Genomic DNA, 23,066 nt, shown 5'->3' with positions numbered 1-23,066 from the left:
ATTTCACCCTCTGGCCTTTGTACAAAAAGAGCTTTATCTACCTGTTGCAAAAGACATTAGTTCATTAGGAGAAGAGTATACTGCTAAGTGCATATTATACATCCTAATAAGGTTTGCTCTCATTTTGTGTCTGGTTACTTCATGTGGGAGCAGCAAAGCATGGTGGTTTAGAGCTCAGTCTCTATGGAAAGACAAACTTTAGTTTGAATCGTTTTTTTTTTGTTTTTTTTTTACATATAGTGTGTGGTGTTGTGTATGTTACCCAAACTATCCTAGTCCCAGTCTGCTCATCTACAAAATGTTAACAGTAGTTATATGTTTCAGAGTGTGGTTTCAATGAAGCACTTACCACAGTGCCTAGCATATATGGGCTCAATAAATGTTAGATATAATAATCGTAGAATAATTCAACACTAACACACCACTTTAAATTCACCCTTACTTCTTCATATGAAAGTTTATGATTATAAACTGAGACAATGTCAAGCCCTATAAATCTGAGGCAACTCAAGCCTCTGGAACCCACCCACCTTGGCCAAATTATAATTTTATCTACTAAAAGCAGCAGAGGTATTTATCTAGGGTTAGTATAATCGTTAATAAAAGGTCATGGATAAGCTGTTATTTATCTAGTAAATGTAGTATCATTTTCACCTCTACCACATCGTGAAATGACGGGCTTCACTTCATGTTTCATGTGTAAATTAGTGCTTATTTTACCTGCCTTAACATAAGTGGAAATTGGCAATAAAATTCTTAGGGAATCTTTGGATAATGGTTCCTTTCTGTCCCTACTGATAATCTTAGTAATAAGTCAATTTATTAAGCCTTATTTTGGGTTTAAACTTTATATTTTAGAAGGTTCTCTCAGTGATGTTTTCTTATTTGATCCTTTTTATGTATGTACATATTGTTACCTTAGTGTAAACAGAAAACTGAGGCTCAGAGAGGTTAGGTTACTTACATTTAGTCATATAAAACTTGCTGTGTCCTTTTACTACAGGTGCAGGTGGCACTCTGCCACCATTGCTCTGGTGAACAAACCATGTGTGGCTTTTCAGCTGGCTGTGGTGTCAAATACCAGGCTAAAACATGCATTTCATAATATTTCCTCCCTAAAGAAACCTGCTATAGGCACTGCCTTAGTCCCTTCCAGCTGCCATAACAAAATACCAGTAACTGGGTGACTTACAAACAATAGAAATTTATTTTTCACAGTTGAGTCTGGGAAGTTCAAGATCAAGACACCGGCATTCTTCTTGTCTTGGGAAGGCCTTTTCTGTGCTTCATAGAGAGTGTGTTCTCACATGGTGGGAGAGACAAACTCTCTCAACCTCTTTTATAAGGGCACTAGTCCTGGTCATTAGGGCTCTACCCTCATGTCCTAGTCACCTCCCAAAAGGCACACATCCTAATACTATTACCTTGTGAGTTAGGTTTCCAATATATGAATTTTGGGGAGACACATTCAGTCTCCAGCAGATACTGAGTGGTGGACAGAATCATGACTATGTTTAGATAGGAAAAAAATGTTTTTCCTTTTTCTATAATAATGAGATTGCTTTTCTGCAGAACTCATGAATTTAGGCATATTGTATCCCCATAGGATAATCTCATATTCCAAGCCATTGTATGAATATTTCAAGCTGGGGAAATGAAAGCAGCTAGCTGAACAGTCTGAAAATTTAACAAAGCTGATTTTGTTATTCTGCTCTACAATCATCGATTAAAAATGGTAATATTTCAAGCTGGGGAAATGAAAGCAGCTAGCTGAACAGTCTGAAAATTTAACAAAGCTGGTTTTGTTATTCTGCTCTACAATCATCGATTAAAAATGGCTACTGACAGGATTTTTTGAAATGAGGTTCAAGTTAAGAATAATCCTGAATATAAGCATCTTAGGAAACTGCTTCTCTGTACCAGTCTCCAGTTATGGAGACTTAGTATGGCTTGGATTTAAGCTGTGGATAATGATATTTAAGAAATCCAGGAGAGAAATATAAGCTTTCTCAAATAGAACTAGTAATGAAAATTCCATTCATGGGTTGAAAGTATAGAATCGAAGCACAATTTCTACTAGTGTATGGACAGCTTTAATTTATCTTCCAGTTCAGGTTGAACTAGGGCAGATGGTTAACAAGTATATTCTCTGTCTTCAGATAAAGTTAATAGGATGCTCACTCTGTAAAAGCATAATGACATGATAGAATGAAGTAAAAGTCCTTATTTATGGCAATGCTTATTTAAGAAGCACAAAACCAGAGCAGGGGAGAAGAAAGAAAAAAAAAAAAAAAACTTTGCTTTTACCGTCTAGTAATATTTTACAACTGTGAGCACTCACATTTCAGGCAAACTTGATTTAGAAAATAGGAACGAAATAAGAAAAGACTTTTGCAATGTTTCTTTTGAAATACAAAGTTCATGAATCCCTCATCAATGGTCTGAGAACTTTGGGTTAATGAATTGCTTCAGGTTGGTTTACTTCATTGAGATTTCCATCCAAGTTCGATTTCTTAAAAAAGGGGGAGGGTAGGGGAAGGGAGAGATCAGAGCTGAAGTTAAATATTGCCAGAAAGGACAGATCTTAGCATGATAATGGTGGCACCATTTATTTTGATTCTATAGAAGCACAGTTCCAAGAGAATTAACAATCTCCATCTGAAGACCCCTCAAAGATTGCCCTTGCTCCACGGCATTCTTTGTGAAATTAATATATTAACTTCACATTTTAAACAGATCACTTTTTTTGAACCAAAATGAGCTGCCAGTGAATATCATCAACGTGGACAAACTACGTAGAACCTAAAAATGATACTGAAGCCACAGAAGGAAGAAGAGTACTAGTGCTTATAATTGAATGGGCGGCAACTCAATAGAATTAGAAGGTAGATCACAATAAATTAGCCTGTTCTGGAACTCTAAGTGGAGAAGAGTTGGCAGGTAATAATTTACCTGTCAAAACGTGAGTACCATTCCAAAAAGCTAATTAGCATTTTTAGCAGCTGCCAGCTGAGTATTTACCACAGATGACATATGGAAACCATCTGTCATAGTGCCTGGTACATAGTAAGCACTCAATTAATATCATTTAAATGCTCATTAATATTTTTAAATGCCCGGCTTTCTTGCACAATATTTTCTTTCTCTTTAGAGAAACGTGAGTACCATTCCAAAAAGCTAATTAGCATTTTTAGCAGCTGCCAGCTGAGTATTTACCTCAGATGACATATGGAAACCATCTGTCATAGTGCCTGGTACATAGTAAGCACTCAATTAATATCATTTAAATGCTTATTAATATTTTTAAATGCCCGGCTTTCTTGCACAATATTTTCTTTCTCTTTAGAGATCTCTAATTCCCTTTCTCTCTACCACAATGGTCCTAGATGAATAGCCAGGTTTAGAGAAAAATGTCCTCCACAGCAATGCATGCCATATCTCACCTAAAAGATCTCTGCCTTCATCCTGAGGACATGAACATGCCCACTACAATCGGGCCGTTCTCCATAGCAGCTGGTATATTAAGCAGTAGGAGGCAGAAATTTACTTCAATGGAAATATATGTATTCTGGGGTGCCATTTCATTCATAGTGTGGAGATCTGATTTTAGCTTATGAATAATTCATAAATATCATATTGAATGTCTGGTCATATGGATACCTTAATGGAGTAGAAAATAAATATATGTGAACTAGGATTCTTCCTTTGAAGTGATAATAATCACATTAAAATGATTTTAAATTATTTATTAATTTTAACATTAACACTCAAACATATTGTTTAATGTGTGCTACACAGTATTTTAAACACATAACATGGATTATCTCATTTAACCTTCCTAATAAGGCTAAGAATTGTGCTATTACTAATTCCCATTCTGTAAATGAGAAAATTCATGCTTATAAATGTGCAACAAAATATAGCTAGTAAAAGCTACATTCCTCTCTACACTGCATAAACAGCATTAAATATTGTTTTTATTATTACTTACACAGAATAGTATATCTTAGAAAAATTAACTTGCCCAAAAACATTAAAACTCATTACAAAAATAATTTCATTTTTCATTGATTCCAGTTATTCCCACCCACTGCTCGTTTGGAAAGGATTCAGAAAAAGAGAGAGAATGTAAAATTTAAGGCAGTTACTTAGTGTCTTCATTGGAAGTTCCAGTGTAAAGTGGGAACTATTCATTAAAATGCACATATATATACATATTTTAAATTATCTGTGTTTTGCATGTATTCTTTCTGACACAATATCTCACATTGCCAGTAATAATCAAGAGGATCATGGCATTCATATTTAGCAGTGGTATAACAAATCTAAAAAAAAAAATCTCAACATTTAATTAATAACTGTGAAACCTTATAAAACTGCTTGAATTTTGTTTCATAAATTTTAACATGAAATGTAGCTGCAAAATGTGCTTGATAAGACTTTTTTAATTTTTAAAATTTTTGAGTCATTATTTTTTGGTGCTTTAGTTGCTGTGAGGATTCTAAAATATCTAAAGCGTACAATATGATATCCAGAAGAAATCCACCATATTGTTTAACTCAATCACACTTACAGAACCTAACCCAGCTAGCATTTGAACTGAGGCATTCAGAATCTATTCGTCAGGTCCCTTTTGATTAAAAGTAGCAGGAAAATGACTCAAATGGGCTGGAAACAAAACAAGATTGTATTAACTAATTGACATATTCAAGGAGAATTTTGTTGTTTTTGGTGGTTTTTTTTTTTTTGCATCGACGATGACTTGATCTAGGCATGGGAAGAATTCCAGGTTTCTTCCCTCTGTGTTAACTTCGGCCTTCAAAGATACTTTATATCCCACTGCCTCATAAAACCCCAATGAAAAGAGATTCTCTGTTCAATAGAACTTCCAAAAGCAGTCCCAGGATTGAATCTAGTTGTCTCTGATTGGTTTGTCTTGCTTCCCGTGCTTGACCATTCAAGGTGGTCATGTTGTACAAGCTTCTATGTGCTCTCTCCTAATGCCAGAGGTGTGGTGAGCCCAATTCAAGCCAGATGAAGGAAAGATAGGGAGGATTAGCTTTTCTAAGAAAATTTAAAATGTAAGCAAAAAACCCCCACAAATGTCCTCTGCAGATTTAGAAACCGAGATACTGATTCTTATAATCTTCTTCAAAAATAAAGGCTCTTATGTTAGAACCTAGTACACAGAATCTTATAACCTCCTCCATAATTGAATGGTTTATGGAAGACTCATCACCACAAACACAACTGGGATAAAAAAGAAAGAAAATTCTAGACGATTTTCTTTTTTAAGTGAGAAACTTTCCTTTCTCTCTTTATCTGCATGACTCTTCTACATTTCCTGCCTTTTGCTATTATTCTGGTGTAATTCTGGCCCTATAGAGTAATAAGCTCTCAAAATATGTTCCACAACTCATGGTTTTTCACAAGGGTTCTACCACTCATTTTCTGGTCTTATATGCCATTTATGTTCAATTCTACAGACTTCCATTTCAACATGTGTTTAAGGGCTATGTAGAAATACCGTATGAGAAATAGCTAAGGATTTCTTATAGTTGGTATTATAAATAAGTAAGTAGCACATGATTGGAGTCTATTGGAGATTCCAACTAATTGGATTTTCAAGAGGCAGACCCTGAAAGGAGAATTTTTTGAAAGTGACTTATTGGAAGAGTTCTTAAGAGGAATCCATAGGAGAATGTGGAAGTGGGGCAGGGAAAGGAGAGTAGCCAGGCAGAGCATGAATCCCACAGAAGGTAAATTTGGCTCAATCCAGTAGAAGAACTAATTCAGATCACACCTAGAGTTTTCCCACTTCAGGGACATGGAAGCTGAAGTATTTACACCCTGGCACCCAGTCAGTTATTGGTTAAGGGCTGCCTCTTAGGGTATGTTAATTCCTAGATGCTTTTAGCTCTCTCTTTGTGAAAGTAAAGTTGGCTACAGTAGCTTGAGGACAGTCACCACAAAGCGATAACATGTTGAGGATGAAAGTACAATGTGATCTGGGGTGGATAAGGGATTAGAAAGAACATGGGTCAAACAATGACATTTTCTGCTACACTATGCCTATTGGAAAAGTCTATCTATAGAGGATACCCCTTTGTCCCATCAAGGGAAAGCATGTTTGTCCAGTGAGACTTCAGTGTTATCACTGAGTCCTTTTTCTCTGGGAAAGTCAGAATATTTGGGATTGGTTGGACTTGATCGCTTTGCCTCTACACAACTGAGGCACTTTAAATGTAGATCCACTTTTGCAGAATCCCAAATACTTAGGCTATAAGGAGATGATCATACAATAACAGTGAGGTCAGTATTGCCATGTGATTAAGGACATAACTTCTGAGGCAAGTAAACCTGAAAATAAATCCCAGTTCCACCTCTTTTAGCTATAGGATAAGTAAATGAAATTATATGTACATATTATATACATATATAGCAGCTGGCACAGTTTTTGGTTAATAAAGGGTAGCTATTTGTTATGATATTATTACAATTATTATTGTAAAAAATTTTAATTACTTAGGTATTTATTTATGTAAATAATTGACTTTGTCTTCATCAATATAAAGAACTAAGATCTAATTAGGATAAATACTCGATTTTTACTTAATTATTTTGTCTTAATGTTTTAGGTTAAAAGCTTTTTCATTTGGGTACTTTGCATGTATTTGTCATAACCTCAGAGATGCACTGTCATAAAAAGATAAAAAAGGATCAGGAATTCACATAAGTATGTGAGCCTCTATTTTTCTCTTTGTAAATAAATTTTTCTAGAAAATTTTTATTACACTAGTAATGCATGCTCATTGTAGGAAAATAATAGAAAATAGAAATAAGTAAAGAGAGGAAACTAAAAGACATTCACATCCCAACTACTCACAGATAACAAGCCTCTATTTTTCTCTTTGTAAATAAATTTTTCTAGAAAATTTTTATTACACTAGTAATGCACGCTCATTGTAGGAAAATAATAGAAAATAGAAATAAGTAAAGAGAGGAAACTAAAAGACATTCACATCCCAACTACTCACAGATAACAACTCAAAAGTGTTCACATATGCAATACATGTATTTTTAAAAACTGAATATTACCACATATACTATAAAAAGATATTCACCAGCCTTTGTGACTATCTTTCTATGTGAACAAATGTTTTTCTAGAATTTCATTTTTATTGGTTTGATATCCCATAAAATGAATGAATAAGAAAACCAATTATATGAAAATAATTGTTGCCAGGAATATGCCAATTTATTAAAATGTCAACCTAAATTTGTGGTAAGTAGCAAGGCTTTTTAAAAGGACAAAAACTACATTTATAATAATAATAATTCTTTTTATTCTGTGTTTACCAAAATTCAAGTTATAATGGCAACTCTATGATAATTCTGAGGAAACCAGATAAATCAAACATTGATTTGGGTCATATTTTCTCACAGATATATGTAAGTACATGATGTAATGTTCTGCACTTTATCTTCTCACACAGGAGGATAATTTTTTACCAATGAAAATTCAAGGGCTACATTAATTTTCTTGCTTTATTTGAAACCTCTATACTGAGTCATCACCAATTTTCTGCAGTTGTTTACTGCTCAAACTCTACATATCTTTGTTTATCAACAACTTTGCATGTGATTGGATGATTCTCCCATGTTACTTTTGTTGACTTGAAGAAATTCTGCATCTCTACAAGGTTTACAAATTGATTTTGTAAAATGAGTTACTATTATTATTATTATTAATTTGAAATATAATTAGATTAGAAATTTTTAAATCATCTGAAAATGTATAAGGGAATAAAAAATGACTTAACAGTAGGAAAGGATATATGTTAATTTAAATAGGAAAGGATATATGCTAATGTAAATAGGCTGGTAGGTCATTTTACAAATGATCAGTTTATTAGTCAATACTTTTCCTGCTTTGCTTATAGACTACATTTTCTTATATTATTCCTGTAACAGTGAGGCCTTCTACACCATGAATTTTACATTCATCCTTTATTGTTACACACTTAGTTACATATATTATAAAATTCATTTTTGCTATTTTACAAGATACCCATTTTAGGCTAAAAAAATAGATATTAGACTAAATTCTTATAAATAAAGGAACTCTACGATTCCTTTCTAATAGGAAACAGAATGCAATGTAAATTCATCTTTATTTTATTATAATTTTTAAAAATAGTATATAAATGAGTACATTTTTTTGAGGATCTTAGTGCCTATATTCCCAACTCATATGGATCTGTTTTATAGTGCTGATCTTCTTTGATAATTTAGCTCACCTATCAAATATGTCTTTAGTTACCTATTTCACGAATTTAGCTACACAGAAATCTACATTTTTGCCTTAGAATCTATAAGTATGTGTAGAGCCTGCCTAGTCTGAAATGTCATGTCCTCACAAAGAATTTCCTTGACCACCATATTTCAATTGATATAATCTTGTCACTATCTCTGCACCCTGTTTCCTTTGTTTCAGTTATTGCAATTTGCAAATGTATTTGATTTTGCCACTTGTTTAGTGTGTGTTTTTCCACTAGTCTGCAGACAACATGGGGGCAGAGAGTATGTCTGTTTTACTCACCAATACATTCCCTGAACATAGCACAGTGACTTGAACATGGCAGGCACATAAGAAAGTGTTAAATAATGACTGGATGAATGACTGGCGAATGATTGCATGAACTGAAAACTAGACACAATGTAATACATTGATTGGATTGTTTTCTTTGAGAGTTATTTTTAAAGATGCTCTTATTTTGTCATAAAGACTAAATCATCTTCTATTCTAATGAGGTATAACTGTTTAGTCCAGTCCCTGAAATTAGTTGGAGGAGATTGGATGGAAGCCCATTGCCAGGGAAAATCAAGTACAGCAAATCCCAAGCTATCCTTGAAATCCCGAACTTTCAGCAAGAAGATGAAGGCTTCTATGAGTGCATTGCAGGCAACCTTCGAGGAAGAAACCTTGCAAAGGGTCAACTCATTTTCTATGGTGAGCTAATATAATTTCAAAAAATATTTGGTAATACCCTTCACAGCAAATAGTGAAAGTCATTAGTATGTTGTGGAAAAGTGTCATGGGAGAAATAGGGAAGACACATTTCCAGGTTAGACTGCCTAATGCTATGATTAGTGAGTGGGAACGACCATCTTTAAAATACAGCTTTAATTTCAGCATGGTCTATGCATGTTATTGTTTATTATAATTGCCTTGAAAATATCAGCAGTGTCATGTTAAAGCCATAAAGGTTCGTGATACAAGGTAGCATGGACTTCAATATATTTCCCATAAAACATTCAGCAGCAGCCTATGGCAATCTTATAATTATGAGTAGAATTTACAAATAAAGGAGAAAAATGATAGGAAAAACATAATATTGTGTGGTAGTTTACAGTATTTATTTCTATTTCCCAGGATTTTCATCTACCCATATATAGGTAATAGAAAAATAAGTTTATCTTGTCATTAAAAAAATGTTTGCCTCAGTTACCAGACTCTCTCATGAACTTAAAAGAGATGAACACACTTATTATATAAAACTTGTCTTTATGACTTCTTTCATGCAGTCCAAACTACAAACTTGGATGAAATTCCCACCCCCCCTTTTTTTTACATCAAATAAACCATAAACTATACTTCAGAATTATCAAAATGTTGAGTGCTTTTCAAATATCCTTAACTTCTTTGGTAAATTCAATATATCTGCGGTAGAGAACGTTTTAACACCATATTTATACATGGCTGAATATACTTTTCTATGTGACATGTTTATATGTCATATGTTTACAATCGATGATGAAGTAATTAGAGAATTAATAACTTCTTGGGATAATCTGAAAAGTCTAGAGTATTGTAATTACCTCCTAGAAACACTGATTGAATGTCCTGTGGGTAGAACATGTTGTTCTTTGGTTATATTATTTTTAATTTCCTTTAAAATTTCCAATTTTAACTTGGAATGAAGAATACTATTTCATATATAGAATATGATATCCTACTCACTATTCCCCTACAGTTTCAGCAATGCTAGCCAAGAAAAAAAAATATTCTTTTTAATCGTACCTATTTCTTAAAGGAAAAAGTTTTTGGAATTTTACATCCTTTGCAAATAAAATAGTAAGAACACAATTGGGAGTTTGTAGTAGAACTAAGATATTAAAGGCTTAGACTAGTTTTTAATAGATATTTCCCATTTTTCTATTTAATAGACAAAGATATAATCAAGAAATGAACCAGACCACAAAGATATCTATAAAATGTAAATAAATAAAAAAGTACTTTCATTTACATTGATAAAGCAACTATTAGCTTAAATAGAAATTTTGAAAATGCAAATTTATATAATTCTTACAATAATCTTAAGAGGTAGAAATAATTTTCAGTGATATTCTAGGCAAGAAACATTAAATGGATTGAGCAAAAGCTCATAGTTAATGGTTATTGGATCCAAGATCTGAACCTTATAGAGTCTTCTATCTTGTGGAGGTGGTTGCTGCAATGGGAGAACCCTGGACATCAGACAGATGGTTTTTACATTGAACACTATTTCAAATCTTCTTGTTCTTACTTCTAACTCTAACCACTGCTAAAGTGACCAGTTCAGCACTATGTTTCGTAGGTGTAACCTGAAAGAGTCTTGTCACAGGTGCCACACCAAGTAAATCTTGTTTCCTGCTCAGGGTTTTTTCTTTGGACCCTTCAAGAGCCTACTCAACACTTAAGCATGTACATCCATGGTGTGTTAGTAGTTTATCCCTGCACTACCCTTAGATGACTGTGGATAGGAACTGTGGATGAGAACCAATGAATAAATACTTCCTCTTTCTTTCTTGGTAGACAGTTTATAAAGACTCCTTAGAAGTATACATGAGGTGGAGTAAAAATGATCCATGTTGGTAGCCAACTCAATAACTCATCCTTGTGTTAACATTCTTTCTTTCCCTGTTGACTGTTCCTTGTTTGATACCCTGCTCATAGGCTAGCATTCTCATATGAACACCCTGAACACAAGCCCTTCACTGAGGCTCTGTTTTCAGGGCTCAGATTTTGGCTTTTCTGTTCTCTATGTTGTCTTGAGCAAGTTACCTAACATCTCTGTGAAAATCCACTCCAAAGGCTTGTAGGGAGAATTAAGTGCCATTACACATGTAAAACATCTCTTTATCATAGCCTGAGATCCCAAGGGAAGGCTCATACATTCCTACATATCCAAGGACAGAACTAAATACAGGAGAGAGATTAATTGGCAGATTCAGTCAGTTTCCAATCATCTTTACAGAAGAAATACTATTTTTAAAACATTGAATTTATAACCCTCCTGTTTCCATGAATGATAGTGAGGATAATACCACCTTACCTTCACACCAATTATACCAGGTGGTTTTTGCCTCAGTACTATGAAGAACTTTCTCAGATTAGAATATAAGTTTTTGGAGCCTGCCCGGTGGCGCACTGCTACAGTGCACCGCTTGGGAGCGTGGTGGCGCTCCCGCCGAGGGTTCGGATCCCACATACAGACCGGTTCCCGCTCACTGGCTGAGCGAGGTGCGGGTGCAACACCGAGGGTTGCAATCCATTGCTGGACACGAAAAAAGACAAAAAGGAAAAAAAAAAAAAGAATATAAGCTTTTGAAAAACTTATGCTGTAGCACTACACCTGTATACAACTCCAAAAGTTTTCATTCCCTGTCAAGAATTTTACTTAGAAAAAAAAAGAAAAAAATTGGACCATCATCTCACCAAAATGTGATAAGGCTCATATTTGGTTTATGCTTCAAGCTATTGAGTTGAAATTGTGTCTGATATAGGCACACTTACTTTAAGTTAGTTTAGGCCAAAATAGTCAGCAAACTTTTGCCCGCAGAGGTTTCAGATTTGGTACACATTTTCTAACTTGACCTAGGTAATAATATTTAGCATGGAATTATTCTTTGGCACTGTTCTACATTTTGACCTTTTTCTACAACTCCCAAGTTGTTATACAGGTGCAGCAAAATGACAGATGACAAATATTTAACTTGAGCCAAATGCCCAATGATGTTTGCATCAGGATTTGTGTCACCCCACATTGAAGCTCCTGCATTTTCCTTCCATCAAATCATGTGTGTGCAGTCCAACTGGACCCTGTTGGCCTTGGCCTTCTGATTTCTACAGCTCTTGGAATGTAGCATAATGTTTTGGATTATTGCCTTGCCAAACAATTGCTCTTGCCTTTTTTGAAACAGCCCCTCCAGAATGGGAACAGAAAATCCAAAATACATACCTCTCTATCTATGACAGCTTGTTTTGGGAATGCAAAGCTAGTGGAAAGCCAAACCCTTGGTACACCTGGTTAAAGAATGGTGAACGCCTCAACCCAGAGGTAAGCAACTATGCTAATATTAAAAATTCACCTACTCTGCTAGGTCAATTTTGTTACTGATAATAATGGTAACTAACAGTAACAGATATTGATTATGGAGTGTTTAATATGTTCCAGGAAAGGAAGTATAACTGATTTATTTAATCTTTAAACGAATTCACAAGGTGGCTATTAATATTATCTCCATTTTTCAAATGAGAAAAATAAGGGCAGAGAAGACAAATAGCTTGCACAAGGTCACAGAGCTAGTCAATGACAGGTCTACATTCAAATATCAGTATCATGATCATCATAGCTAACATTTACAGAACTCTCACATGAGCCAGCCCCTGTGTTAAATATTTTTCCATGTATTATCTTATTTGTATCCTCATGACAACCTTATTATAGAGTTACAATTATTATTCCTTTACATAGATGAAGAAAACGAGTTTCAGAGAGTTTAAGCCACTTGTCCAAGATCACATAGCAGCTAGTAAATTTTAGAATTAGCCTTCTAAACTTTGTTTAATACCAGGACCCAAGCTCTTAGTCACTAATCAGTATATTGCTTTTATAAAACTGATGACTGGCTCTAAACCCATAGGAAAGTGAACTGAGACAGTTATCCACATTTTTTCAATCTAATACATACTTTCTTCTACAATATCCAGAAAATGAGACAGAGGGTTTTTTTTGCCATAAAATAATCCAGATAATTGTGTTAATTCTCCATTTTACTTTGCACATGTAGGCATAGCCAGAGACACAAAGAACATCTGTTGTTTGCAAGCTGAACATAATGCTGTTCTTTGTTTCAGCTTAAGTGGAATTTTCCTCCTGTATGCCTTTTGCATATAACATTTTCTGTTTTCTCCAGCCTACTTTCGTTATCCTTGGAGGACAGTAATAGGTACCTTGAAATATTTAGTTTTAAGTTTCATTTGTAGTATTAACTATTACATTATGCGCATTCAGAATTGTATTTCTGTACCCCAAATGGGACTCTCTAACAGATTTTGGCTATTTAAGCATGCTTTATATTAGGCTGCAGGAAGAAAGGATCTAGCTCTCTTCCAATTTCAGACTCAATTAGAAAACTATCACATTATCACATTTCAAGTCTTTTTCAGACCTTGCAATGGAAAGCCAAAGCAATATTCTAATCATGATATTTGCATCTAATATTATTGTCAGCCATGTTTTGGGGTATAATCAGGATGGTGAATTGTTCCAACCTATTTCATATATCATATAACAGCAAGTTAACTTGCAGTATATGCAAAGAATGCCAATTTTCAAAGAAATAAGAGAACTTAAAATATAATAATCACTAAAATTATAATAAGGATATTAACATTTTTTTTAAACTTCAGAAAGCTGCTCAGAATCTTGCAGTATATTAATACACCAAAGCACCAAATCTCGTAGATATGCAGAAATGTTTTTAATAGTATTCTGGGTAAGAGAATGCTTGCATTAACATACCAGCATCTTTATATGCCTTTTCATTTATTAGGAGAGAATTCAAATAGAAAATGGGACACTAATCATAATGATGCTGAATGTGTCAGATTCTGGGGTCTACCAGTGTGCTGCAGAAAACAAATATCAGATAATTTATGCAAATGCAGAATTGAGAGTTTTAGGTAAGTCATTCATTTATGACCAAAAATTGAAAATGACATTTTAGCAAGCTATGAGTACACATATTCTGAACCCAATATTTCTGCAAACAAGAAATTTATCTTCCTTGAAATAGTGGCAAATGCCTAAATTGGCTTTTTATAAAAATCCAATTTTTATTAAAAAAAATTTTTTTCACTGAGAAAAATAAAAAGCCAAATTTTGAAAGATGCAGTGATACTTGAAATAGTGGCAAATGCCTAAATTGGCTTTTTATAAAAATCCAATTTTTATTAAAAAAATTTTTTTTCACTGAGAAAAATAAAAAGCCAAATTTTGAAAGATGCAGTGATACTTATGATCAAGAATTGAGTGGTTGCTATCAGAACACATGGCAAGTTTAACATAACATAAATTGAGGAATTCCCTTTGAGCTGAAATCAGAAGAAAAAGTAAACACAGGTCAGGTGAAGGACAGAGAAGCAACATCTGAAAAGTCCAGAAGCAAGAGAACATGGTGTATGTGAAAGAAGTTCAATTCACTTGAACTTTAAACTAGAATTGGAGATTGGACACATGGATTCCAACATTCATGAAATTGGAAAGGATTAGAGGCACTCCAGGCAGTCTAATAATTCCTCACCCTCATGAAGTAGAATTTGTTTAACATCTATTTAGTGGGGACAAAGCTGGGACTGACAAAGATTTTTTTTTTTCAAATTTCTGTTCAACCCATCTTCCTCTAGAGAGTACAGACTGTTTACATTTTGCTAGTTAATGGTTGCCTGAAGAAATCTGACTAGTGATATAGTATTTCTGATTTATTTCTGTGGTATTTCATTGCTCTTTATATATATTTAAATTTAGGATCATTATCTTGGCTGCAATAGATTTCATGATTTTTCTAATCAGGGCTAAAAGTCCCTCTTCTGTCTCCTATGGAATCATCTTCACCCCCTTATTGTAAATGCTGTTAGAATGTGACTGTTTCCAACTTGCTTCCTCCCTACCAACTTGCTTTTGTTATTGCAATGAACACCACCAATGCAAAAATAAATTACACTTACGCAGCACATACTTTGGGCCAGGAACTATGGGGCTCTACAACTGTTATTTAATCCCCACACCAACTTCCTGAGGTAATATCTACCACCGTCTTAATTTTGCAAATGGAAACAGAGACTCCAAATTGATAAGTCAGTAACCAGCCCCATAGCATTTTGAGCAAAGTAGCTTAAAAAAGAATTTTGGCTACAAATATTAGATTCTATCTAGTGCACCAAGTTATCTCTTGGGTCACTACATGTTAATTGAGTAATTTAATAATTTTGTTTTTAGCCTCAGCTCCTGATTTCTCCAAAAATCCCATTAAAAAATATTCAGTTATCCAAGTTGGTGGGAATGTTGCTATCGAATGCAAACCAGTTGCTTTTCCCAGGGCAGCTATCTCCTGGAAAAGAGGAATGGAGAGCTTGAGACAAAATAAAAGGTAAACCAACTTTATTTTTATATATATTTTTAAATATTTTGTAATATAACATCTTTACCATTTTCTAGGTCTTCCCAAATTCCCTCCTTTATGATGAACTTTCAAAGGCATATCCAGAGATGCCAACATTTTTCCCATGATAGTAAAAACAAAAGGATCTTATAAAGCTAAGACTTATTTGTATAATTTGGCTGCAATATCTTCAGTGCATGCACTTATAATAGATATATTTTTTAAAATCCTTTAAGAACTTTCTCTATATTCAGTTTGAAGGCTTTTCCCCAAGTCAGCCTGCTGAGATATCAGTGAGAAGAACATTGCACAAAGGAGAGAGACACTCATACACACACACCTGGTGTTGTGGTTTTTAAATAGTCACGCAGGTGTTCACCCCATGACAAAATGAATTCACCACGTGAAAAAATGTAGAGAGGTTCCCGTAGAGAAAGAAGAGAGGTTTCCTTCCATAATGGATGCAGTTGGGAAATCCTAGATCAGCACTGGCATGTTTTCCAGGAGAGTTTGACAGAAAAAAACAGGTGTTTTTCTCTGCTTATAATACATTTCATTCCACTATGCTGTAGAACCTTGTATACAAAAGGGACAACTAGACCACAGATGCAGCTCTCTTTTAATGACATGTATGTTACTATGTGACCAAATACACAGTGAAATCCTGCTATGTATGGGCCATTGTGCTAATGATATGGAAATTGCCCCTTTAGTTCATTGAGCTCTTCTTCAACATCACATGTGCCATGAACTCATATGCATACTAGGGGCTATGGTTTGAATGTCCCCCAAGCTCATGTTGGCACTTAATGCTAATATGGTATTTAAGAGATGAGGCCTTTAAGAGGTGATGGGACCATCAGGGCTATGCCCTTATAAATGGATTAACCCATTCATGGAATAATGAGTTAACAAATGAGTGGTTTATCACAGGAGTGGCACTGATGGCTTTATAAGGCAAAGAAGCAGCACAGTAGTGCACTGTCTTGCTCTAGCCCCCCTCACCAGGTGATACCCTGCACTGCCTTGGGATTTTGCTGAGAGCCTCTGGCTTTATAAGGCAAAGAAGCAGCACAGTAGTGCACTGTCTTGCTCTAGCCCCCCTCACCATGTGATACCCTGAACTGCCTTGGGATTTTGCTGAGAGCCTGCACCAAAAGAAAACCCTCACCAGATGTGTCCCCTGGACCTCCGATTTTTGGGCTTCCAAAACTGTAAGAAATAAATTTCACTTCGTTATACATGACTCAGTATCAGGTTTTCTGTTACGAGCAACAGAAAACTGACTAATATACCAGGCCAGGCAGGTGAATTGCCAGATGAAAGAAAGGACAACTACAGAGTGATGAAAATGGCAATCATCAGTCTTGGAAGAAGTGACTGTGAAAGACTGGAGCATGAGTTCCACACTTAAAAGGGACAATTACATCTCCGAATTCTGTCAACTATTATTTTGTGGGAAGATACATCCAGTGTTGTAGAACTTCCAAAATTTCAGGAAAAGCTAGAAACCTGGATTTTGGCATTGCATCTCCAAGCCAGAAAAAAAATGCCCATAGACTGGCTGCAGGGACATCATTTTGTCATTTCAAATCCCAAAATTGCACTTGTGGCCAAGGAAGAGAGAAAAAGGGGTTAGATCAAATAAACTGAAAACGGGGACCTGTATTGGTTATAAGTACTATCGTGGTTCTATCTGCAGCTTTGCAGACTCTCTCCATGAATGTGATGAGATACACAAGAGAGAGCCTTTTCTAGGGCATTCTTTCTTTTTTTATTCTCTCTTGTCTCCAAATGTCTTTTTATCCCTGGACCAAAGCTTTTCTCAGGACAGGAGTTCTATCTGTTTTATTTTTCTATGCCCTGTGCCTTGGCACAGAACAAAAACTCAATAAACATCTGTAGAATGAATGAAGGAGTCAAAAAGGATAAATACACAAGGTGTTAACAGCTTTACAGACTATTCTTGGGGAACTGCCTCAAGACTTAAGAACAAATGCTTCAAAATGAATAAGAAAAGAAAGGTGAAGTGAAACCTGTTGCTCTGGCCCTTTCCTCTGTGTACACTGCTTTGGAGATTGCTGCAGGTACTCTCAACAGATTTGGATGTGGGTTCTTTTTAAATGTTCCCTCTTTCATTTCTAAAATCTAATCAAGGTTTAAATACACTGCTGTGAAACAAGAAAACTCAAGAGATACTGCAGTATCAAACACGACACTGTGTGAAGGGTCTGGATAAATTGATTAGCTCTGCCTCATTCAATAAAGTGACTCTGAAGTTCTAACCTGAGGAGCAGAAATGACTGCCATTTACTTTTTGTAACCTTTAAAGACCAAAACACAAGGTTTGTGGGGAGGAGAAAGAAAAGGAACAGGATTTGGGTAAAGGTAAGAAAATGAGGGGAATAAATGTGAAGAGCACAAGAGCAAAAGGTAAACTGCTTTTTAAAACAACTTTTCAGGGATTCGTCTTGTTTTATTTTGTTTTGCCCATATAGAATGAATTGGAGATCTTTTTAGCCTCAGAACAGTTACTAGTAGTCATATCAGACTCAACATTGTCTTGTTTTGATGAAAGGACTTATCCCTGTGATTTCTATTTACAGATTATTCTTCCGTAATTCTATCCTCTCATTGCTTTAGGAATTCGTTAGAGGTTTTAACAAAAAGAAAAACAAGCAAATCATCTTCTGAATGTGCATCCTAAAAAAAATGATTCAGGGCAAATCATTTGTCTTCTATAGACCTCCATTTGTAAAATGGATTTGAAGCATTTAATTTTCTTATAAGAGGAAAGAGAGTCAAATGGTCTCTTGTAAACAAAATGCACTGGAAAAGAATTTGGAGAAAAAGGGAGACTTTATTTGGCAAACAATTTGCAAACCAGGGAAACACATCCTTCAGTAAAAACAAAATTGTGCTCCACCAGAACAACAAGAGAGACCGTTGAATATAGCAAACGTTCCCACTCAGGTTACCACTGAGGTCCTCTGTGCAAAGAGGGATTCAGGTTTGTTTAGTCCTGATTGGTTTGGCGTGTTACACAAAAGAGGGTTTCTGACTTGCTAAATTCTGGCCAGTTAACACTTGACAGGTCGTAGTCCATTGGTTAAGTTCAGGGGGCAGTGGTTGATAAGCAGCATAAAAAGGGACAGGTAGCGATCCCAAACATGGTATGTGTGCAGCATTTTTTGTGTTGCTATTTTAGAAGCCAGGGACAGAGGGTTGGGTATAGAGGTTGACTGGAAAATTAATTTTTAGATTTGATTGCACAATGCAAGGTTTATGTATTTATTTATTTATTTTGGCAGCTGGCTGATAAGGGGATCCAAACCTTTGACTTTGGTGTTATCAGCACCACACTTTAACCAACTGAATTAATTGGCCAGCCCAACTCTGTTCAATGTTGTATTTGAAAGGATCATTAGCAGTGATCTAGCCCATTTTCCAAATTTGGTAGGACCTGATCCTATACTCAAACACAAAACACTAAGTCCCAGTACACATTTTTTTATGCCACACCAGACTGATTATTTCACTTAAATAGCTACATACTCATATATGCAACTCCAGCCATCTCATACCTCTGTTAACTCATGACACAATTGTACATGTAGGAAGAATAAAAAACTCAGATACAGCAAAAGTTTAAATTTTTACAATTCCAAGTAGAAATAGTTGTTCGTTCTTGACCTTGGAAATACTTGTGTGGGGAAATGTACATTTTTAGTCTCTGTTATAAAACTTCTATATGGTACTCTCTACTTAGAAATTTCACTGTCACTAACTCTTGCTGCCAATAAAGTATAACTACCCAGAGATGGTTGAGAGGGCTCTAAAGAAGCCTATTCAAAGTAATCATAGTGTATAGTCTACCCATAAAAAACGGCGTCCATATATATATTTTGACAATTTCTTCCAGTCTTACATGAATCAAGACAGCTTCTATTACATAGCTAGTAAGTGATGAAGCGTAGATGTGACGCCAAGTCTCCCATCTCTGTATCCACGTCTTTTCCTCTCTAGGAATAATGGAGGATATACACGACTTCAGTTTTTGAAGGGCTGTTGTTACATGATTTAACCTAACGTTATTTGGTGGTATAAGCAACATTTCTTAAGCAGATTAACATGTTTCTAATTAGGCTATGTGCAATAGAAGTCTTGACTATTTTAAGAGTTCTGTCTTTGGAGCAAGTGTCTATATTCATGGCAGACTGTTAGAACACAAAAGTTTTCATGGCACTAAAAATTGGTATATGTCATTATGGAGTCCAAAGGCTGCCTGGTTTCCTGTTAGGAATCAATGATCATGCAACATCTATCTCATTCTTTTTGGAGCTACCAGTGGTTTAGAAATAGCACTTAAATAGAAGAGAAGCAAAAGGTACATTCCTGTGGGAGAAACCAGGATGTATTACAAAGAGCCCTGCATTGAGAATTGGAACACAGGGGTTCAGGTTTCAGTTCTATCACTGAGAGTAGCATAATGATGGGCAAAACTACTAGGATTTTTTTTATTTTTTCCTTTATTTTAAGATGAAATAATATGAAAACAACTTCAAGAAAAATTAAATACTTTATCCATGCATAGAGATTACATATTAGAAATCAATAGAAAATATTAGCCTGGCAGATTTAAATTGTATGTTCTATCTTAGTTATAACTTTTTATATATTTTAATCATTTGCTCAGGTGAGTAACTAAGTTACTGAGCCAAACATGATGATTGCTATGAATGTAAAAACAGCTAAAATAATATGGTTGGAGAAATCTAGAGGTTACACAGAGCCCTAACAGCTAGACTGTAAGCTTCATGAAGGCAGTGAGCAGCACTCTTTAATTCATTATTATAGGCCTAGCACCCAGCACAAACCTGGAAAAAAATACACATTCAGTAAATATTTTTTGTGTTGCTATTTTTTTAAAGCTTGCTTTACTGCCACCTTTAGAGCTCTTGCAGTTAAAGCAAAAATTTTAATTATTAATAGATCCATGATGTGATCATTCATTTATCAATTTTTCTTACTCATTCCATAAGTATTTATTGAACACTTCTTATGTCTCAACTACTATATTAGATGCTGGAGATAAAATGTTCAGCTAGCTAGCTGCATCACACCTCACATTCTCCTTGCTCTTTCTTAAGACATTGCTTTTCTTTAAAGTTATTTGGAGTAAACATTTGGGTTCAGGTCCCAATTCTACTTCTCACTTAGTTGATAAATTCTAGCAAGTCCTTTAACTTCTTGGTTCTCAGTTGGTCCGTTTTGGAGAAAATAGTGCTTGTCTTTCCCATGGGGTTCTATGAGACTCAAATGATGGCATTTGTGGAAGAATGGGTGATCTGTATACCCTCTACATCGGTTGCATTTATTGCTGTCATCCCAGCCTTTATGCAGATCCCAGTTGTGCATACTTACCTATAGCAGCCAGAGGAACAAACACAAACTTCACCACAGAAAGTCAAGATGAATACAGATTAAGTTCATCTCTGCAAGGCATTCTGAGGCAACGGAGGGAATCAATTCCACATCTGCTGAGTTTGATTAATCACTTCCTTTTTTTCCTTGCGGATCTACTTAACAAGTGAACTGACAGAAATCAAAGTCCTAGATTTGTCTCCTTATGCTATGTGACTGCTGGCTACCTATTCAGGGATCACATCCTGAATTTAATAGGAAATGTTAACCCGCCGGAGAGACAGCGCAAGGTTGTCCTCTGACAGCATTAAATACAATGCCTGAATCACCTAGGGTTTGGTCATAGTGGGCNGTTGTCCTCTGACAGCATTAAATACAATGCCTGAATCACCTAGGGTTTGGTCATAGTGGGCATACAAGCTCTGAATGACAAAAACAAAGAAATGGGGAGAAAAATATTTTGTCCTATTTGTGAAAGAATGAAAATTGAATCCAAAAGTAATCCACAGCATTTCTTGCTCATTTTCCTGAATAAAAAAAAAAAAAAGAAAAAAACTATTGCATTTTGACTTAGTTCCTAAAAAAAAAAAATTAAATGAAATAGAATTCAGCTGCATGCTGGACAAATTGTCCTTAATAATAATAATAATAACTATTTTTAACACCTCCTCTATGCTGGTCAATATACAGACACTTTACATATCTCAAAACACTAAAACACATTTTTTTATTTCTGTATTTGAATATAGTTCTGAGGATCAGTTGTCACAGAATATATGGTTACTTTTGTATCACTTTTACCCCAGTAATCTAAAAGAGCAAAGTACAAAGGTATTTTGAAATTCACAGAGAATCAAGCTCACCCAATTATGAAGATTCTACCCCTTGCAGTGGGTCTCAGAATGTGATCATGTTCAACAGGCTTGAAATAAGAGGACAGCTGGACTCTCTGGAACTGATTTTATTACCATTACCTACTTACCCCCATGTATGTATATTTGCAAACAGCCCTTATCAAGTCAGGGATTCCGTATGCTTTGTCCTACAATAATGCCACCATTAAACCCTGCATGGCTCTAGGCACTTGGCAAATGCATGTACCTTGTGGGAACAGGTGAACCGGTCAGGTGGCATGAAGCCTTATTCAATCCTTGAATAAGTGGTGCTATTCAATATTTTTGCATTCAAGCCCCTAATTTGGAACAGGCTCACTCCAGTTCCATCTGGCACTCCAACACCCCAAGACCTCCCTCTTGGAAACAATATTGCTTTGTGGGAAAATGGCCAGGGGGAAGGTGTAAAGATGGCAGAGAAAGTGGAGAGGGAGAGAAGCTGCAATGAGAGAGAAGGAGATGAGGGAGAGGAAGGGTGAGGGAGAGGACCGGGGCATTCTCTGGGGAGAGAAGCTGCAATGAGAGAGAAGGAGATGAGGGAGAGGAAGGGTGAGGGAGAGGACCGCATTCTCTCTGACAAGAGGGAGGTGATGATTATTGAGCAAGTCACATGGTCTTTTTTTTCTCTTCCTGGGTAAAAAGGTACCTTTGGTAAGACATGTTAGAAAGCCCTTAGCGTAGTGCCTGACATAGAAATGAAACAGAATAGAAATTAGTTTGTCTTCATTCTTCTCCTTGCTAAACTACCTGAATAAAGTAGTTTTGCAGAGCCCATAGCTCAACAATTAGCTGTCATTACATTTTCACCCTGGAGGCTTTTCACAACCTTCTAGCCTCCTCGTGGGGGATCAGCTCATGGGAGTCTGGCTGCAGGAATGCCAGATAGCCCAGTATATGTCTCCCTCTGTGTTGGACATTTCTCTCTATATTTTACCACATCCACCTTCCAAATCGTTACTATTCCTTTTTCTTTTACCTTTGCCCCCAAGTGCTCAGTCTTAATAAGATATCCCCTCCATACATGCCTTTTCAATGCGTTAGCCATTACGCAGCAAACAGAAAGCAGGCTTCTCTACCCCTTCCTCCTCTTTGCAGAATTTCCTAACGGAACAAACAAATAAACCTAATTTTATTTTGTATCACCAACTATTTAATGTAATAGTTCTTAGTACATCAGGTAGCATGAGTAGCAAATAGGAAAATGAACCATATGTTCTCATGTCTAAGGAAGAACGACAGTCTGCATAATGCCAGGCTTAT

The 23,066-nt window shown here is 35.6% G+C and overlaps 1 protein-coding gene across 1 annotated transcript in view; it reads left to right on the top strand.

Annotated features, from left to right (window-relative positions):
* CNTN6 (contactin 6) overlaps window positions 1–23,066 on the top strand; it is a 105,546-nt gene that overhangs the window by 18,599 nt on the left and 63,881 nt on the right. The window contains exons 3-6 of the mRNA XM_008583953.1: window positions 8,829–9,013; window positions 12,247–12,383; window positions 13,882–14,011; window positions 15,327–15,477. Coding sequence (XP_008582175.1) covers window positions 8,829–9,013; window positions 12,247–12,383; window positions 13,882–14,011; window positions 15,327–15,477 — 603 coding nt within the window. The remainder of the gene's footprint in view (window positions 1–8,828; window positions 9,014–12,246; window positions 12,384–13,881; window positions 14,012–15,326; window positions 15,478–23,066) is intronic.

The sequence above is a fragment of the Galeopterus variegatus genome, unplaced genomic scaffold (genome assembly GCF_000696425.1).
Source record: "Galeopterus variegatus unplaced genomic scaffold, G_variegatus-3.0.2 Scaffold3093, whole genome shotgun sequence".
NCBI classification, from domain to species: Eukaryota; Metazoa; Chordata; class Mammalia; order Dermoptera; family Cynocephalidae; genus Galeopterus; species Galeopterus variegatus.
Note: the sequence above shows the minus strand (reverse complement) of the source record. Positions and strands in the feature narration are given on the sequence as shown.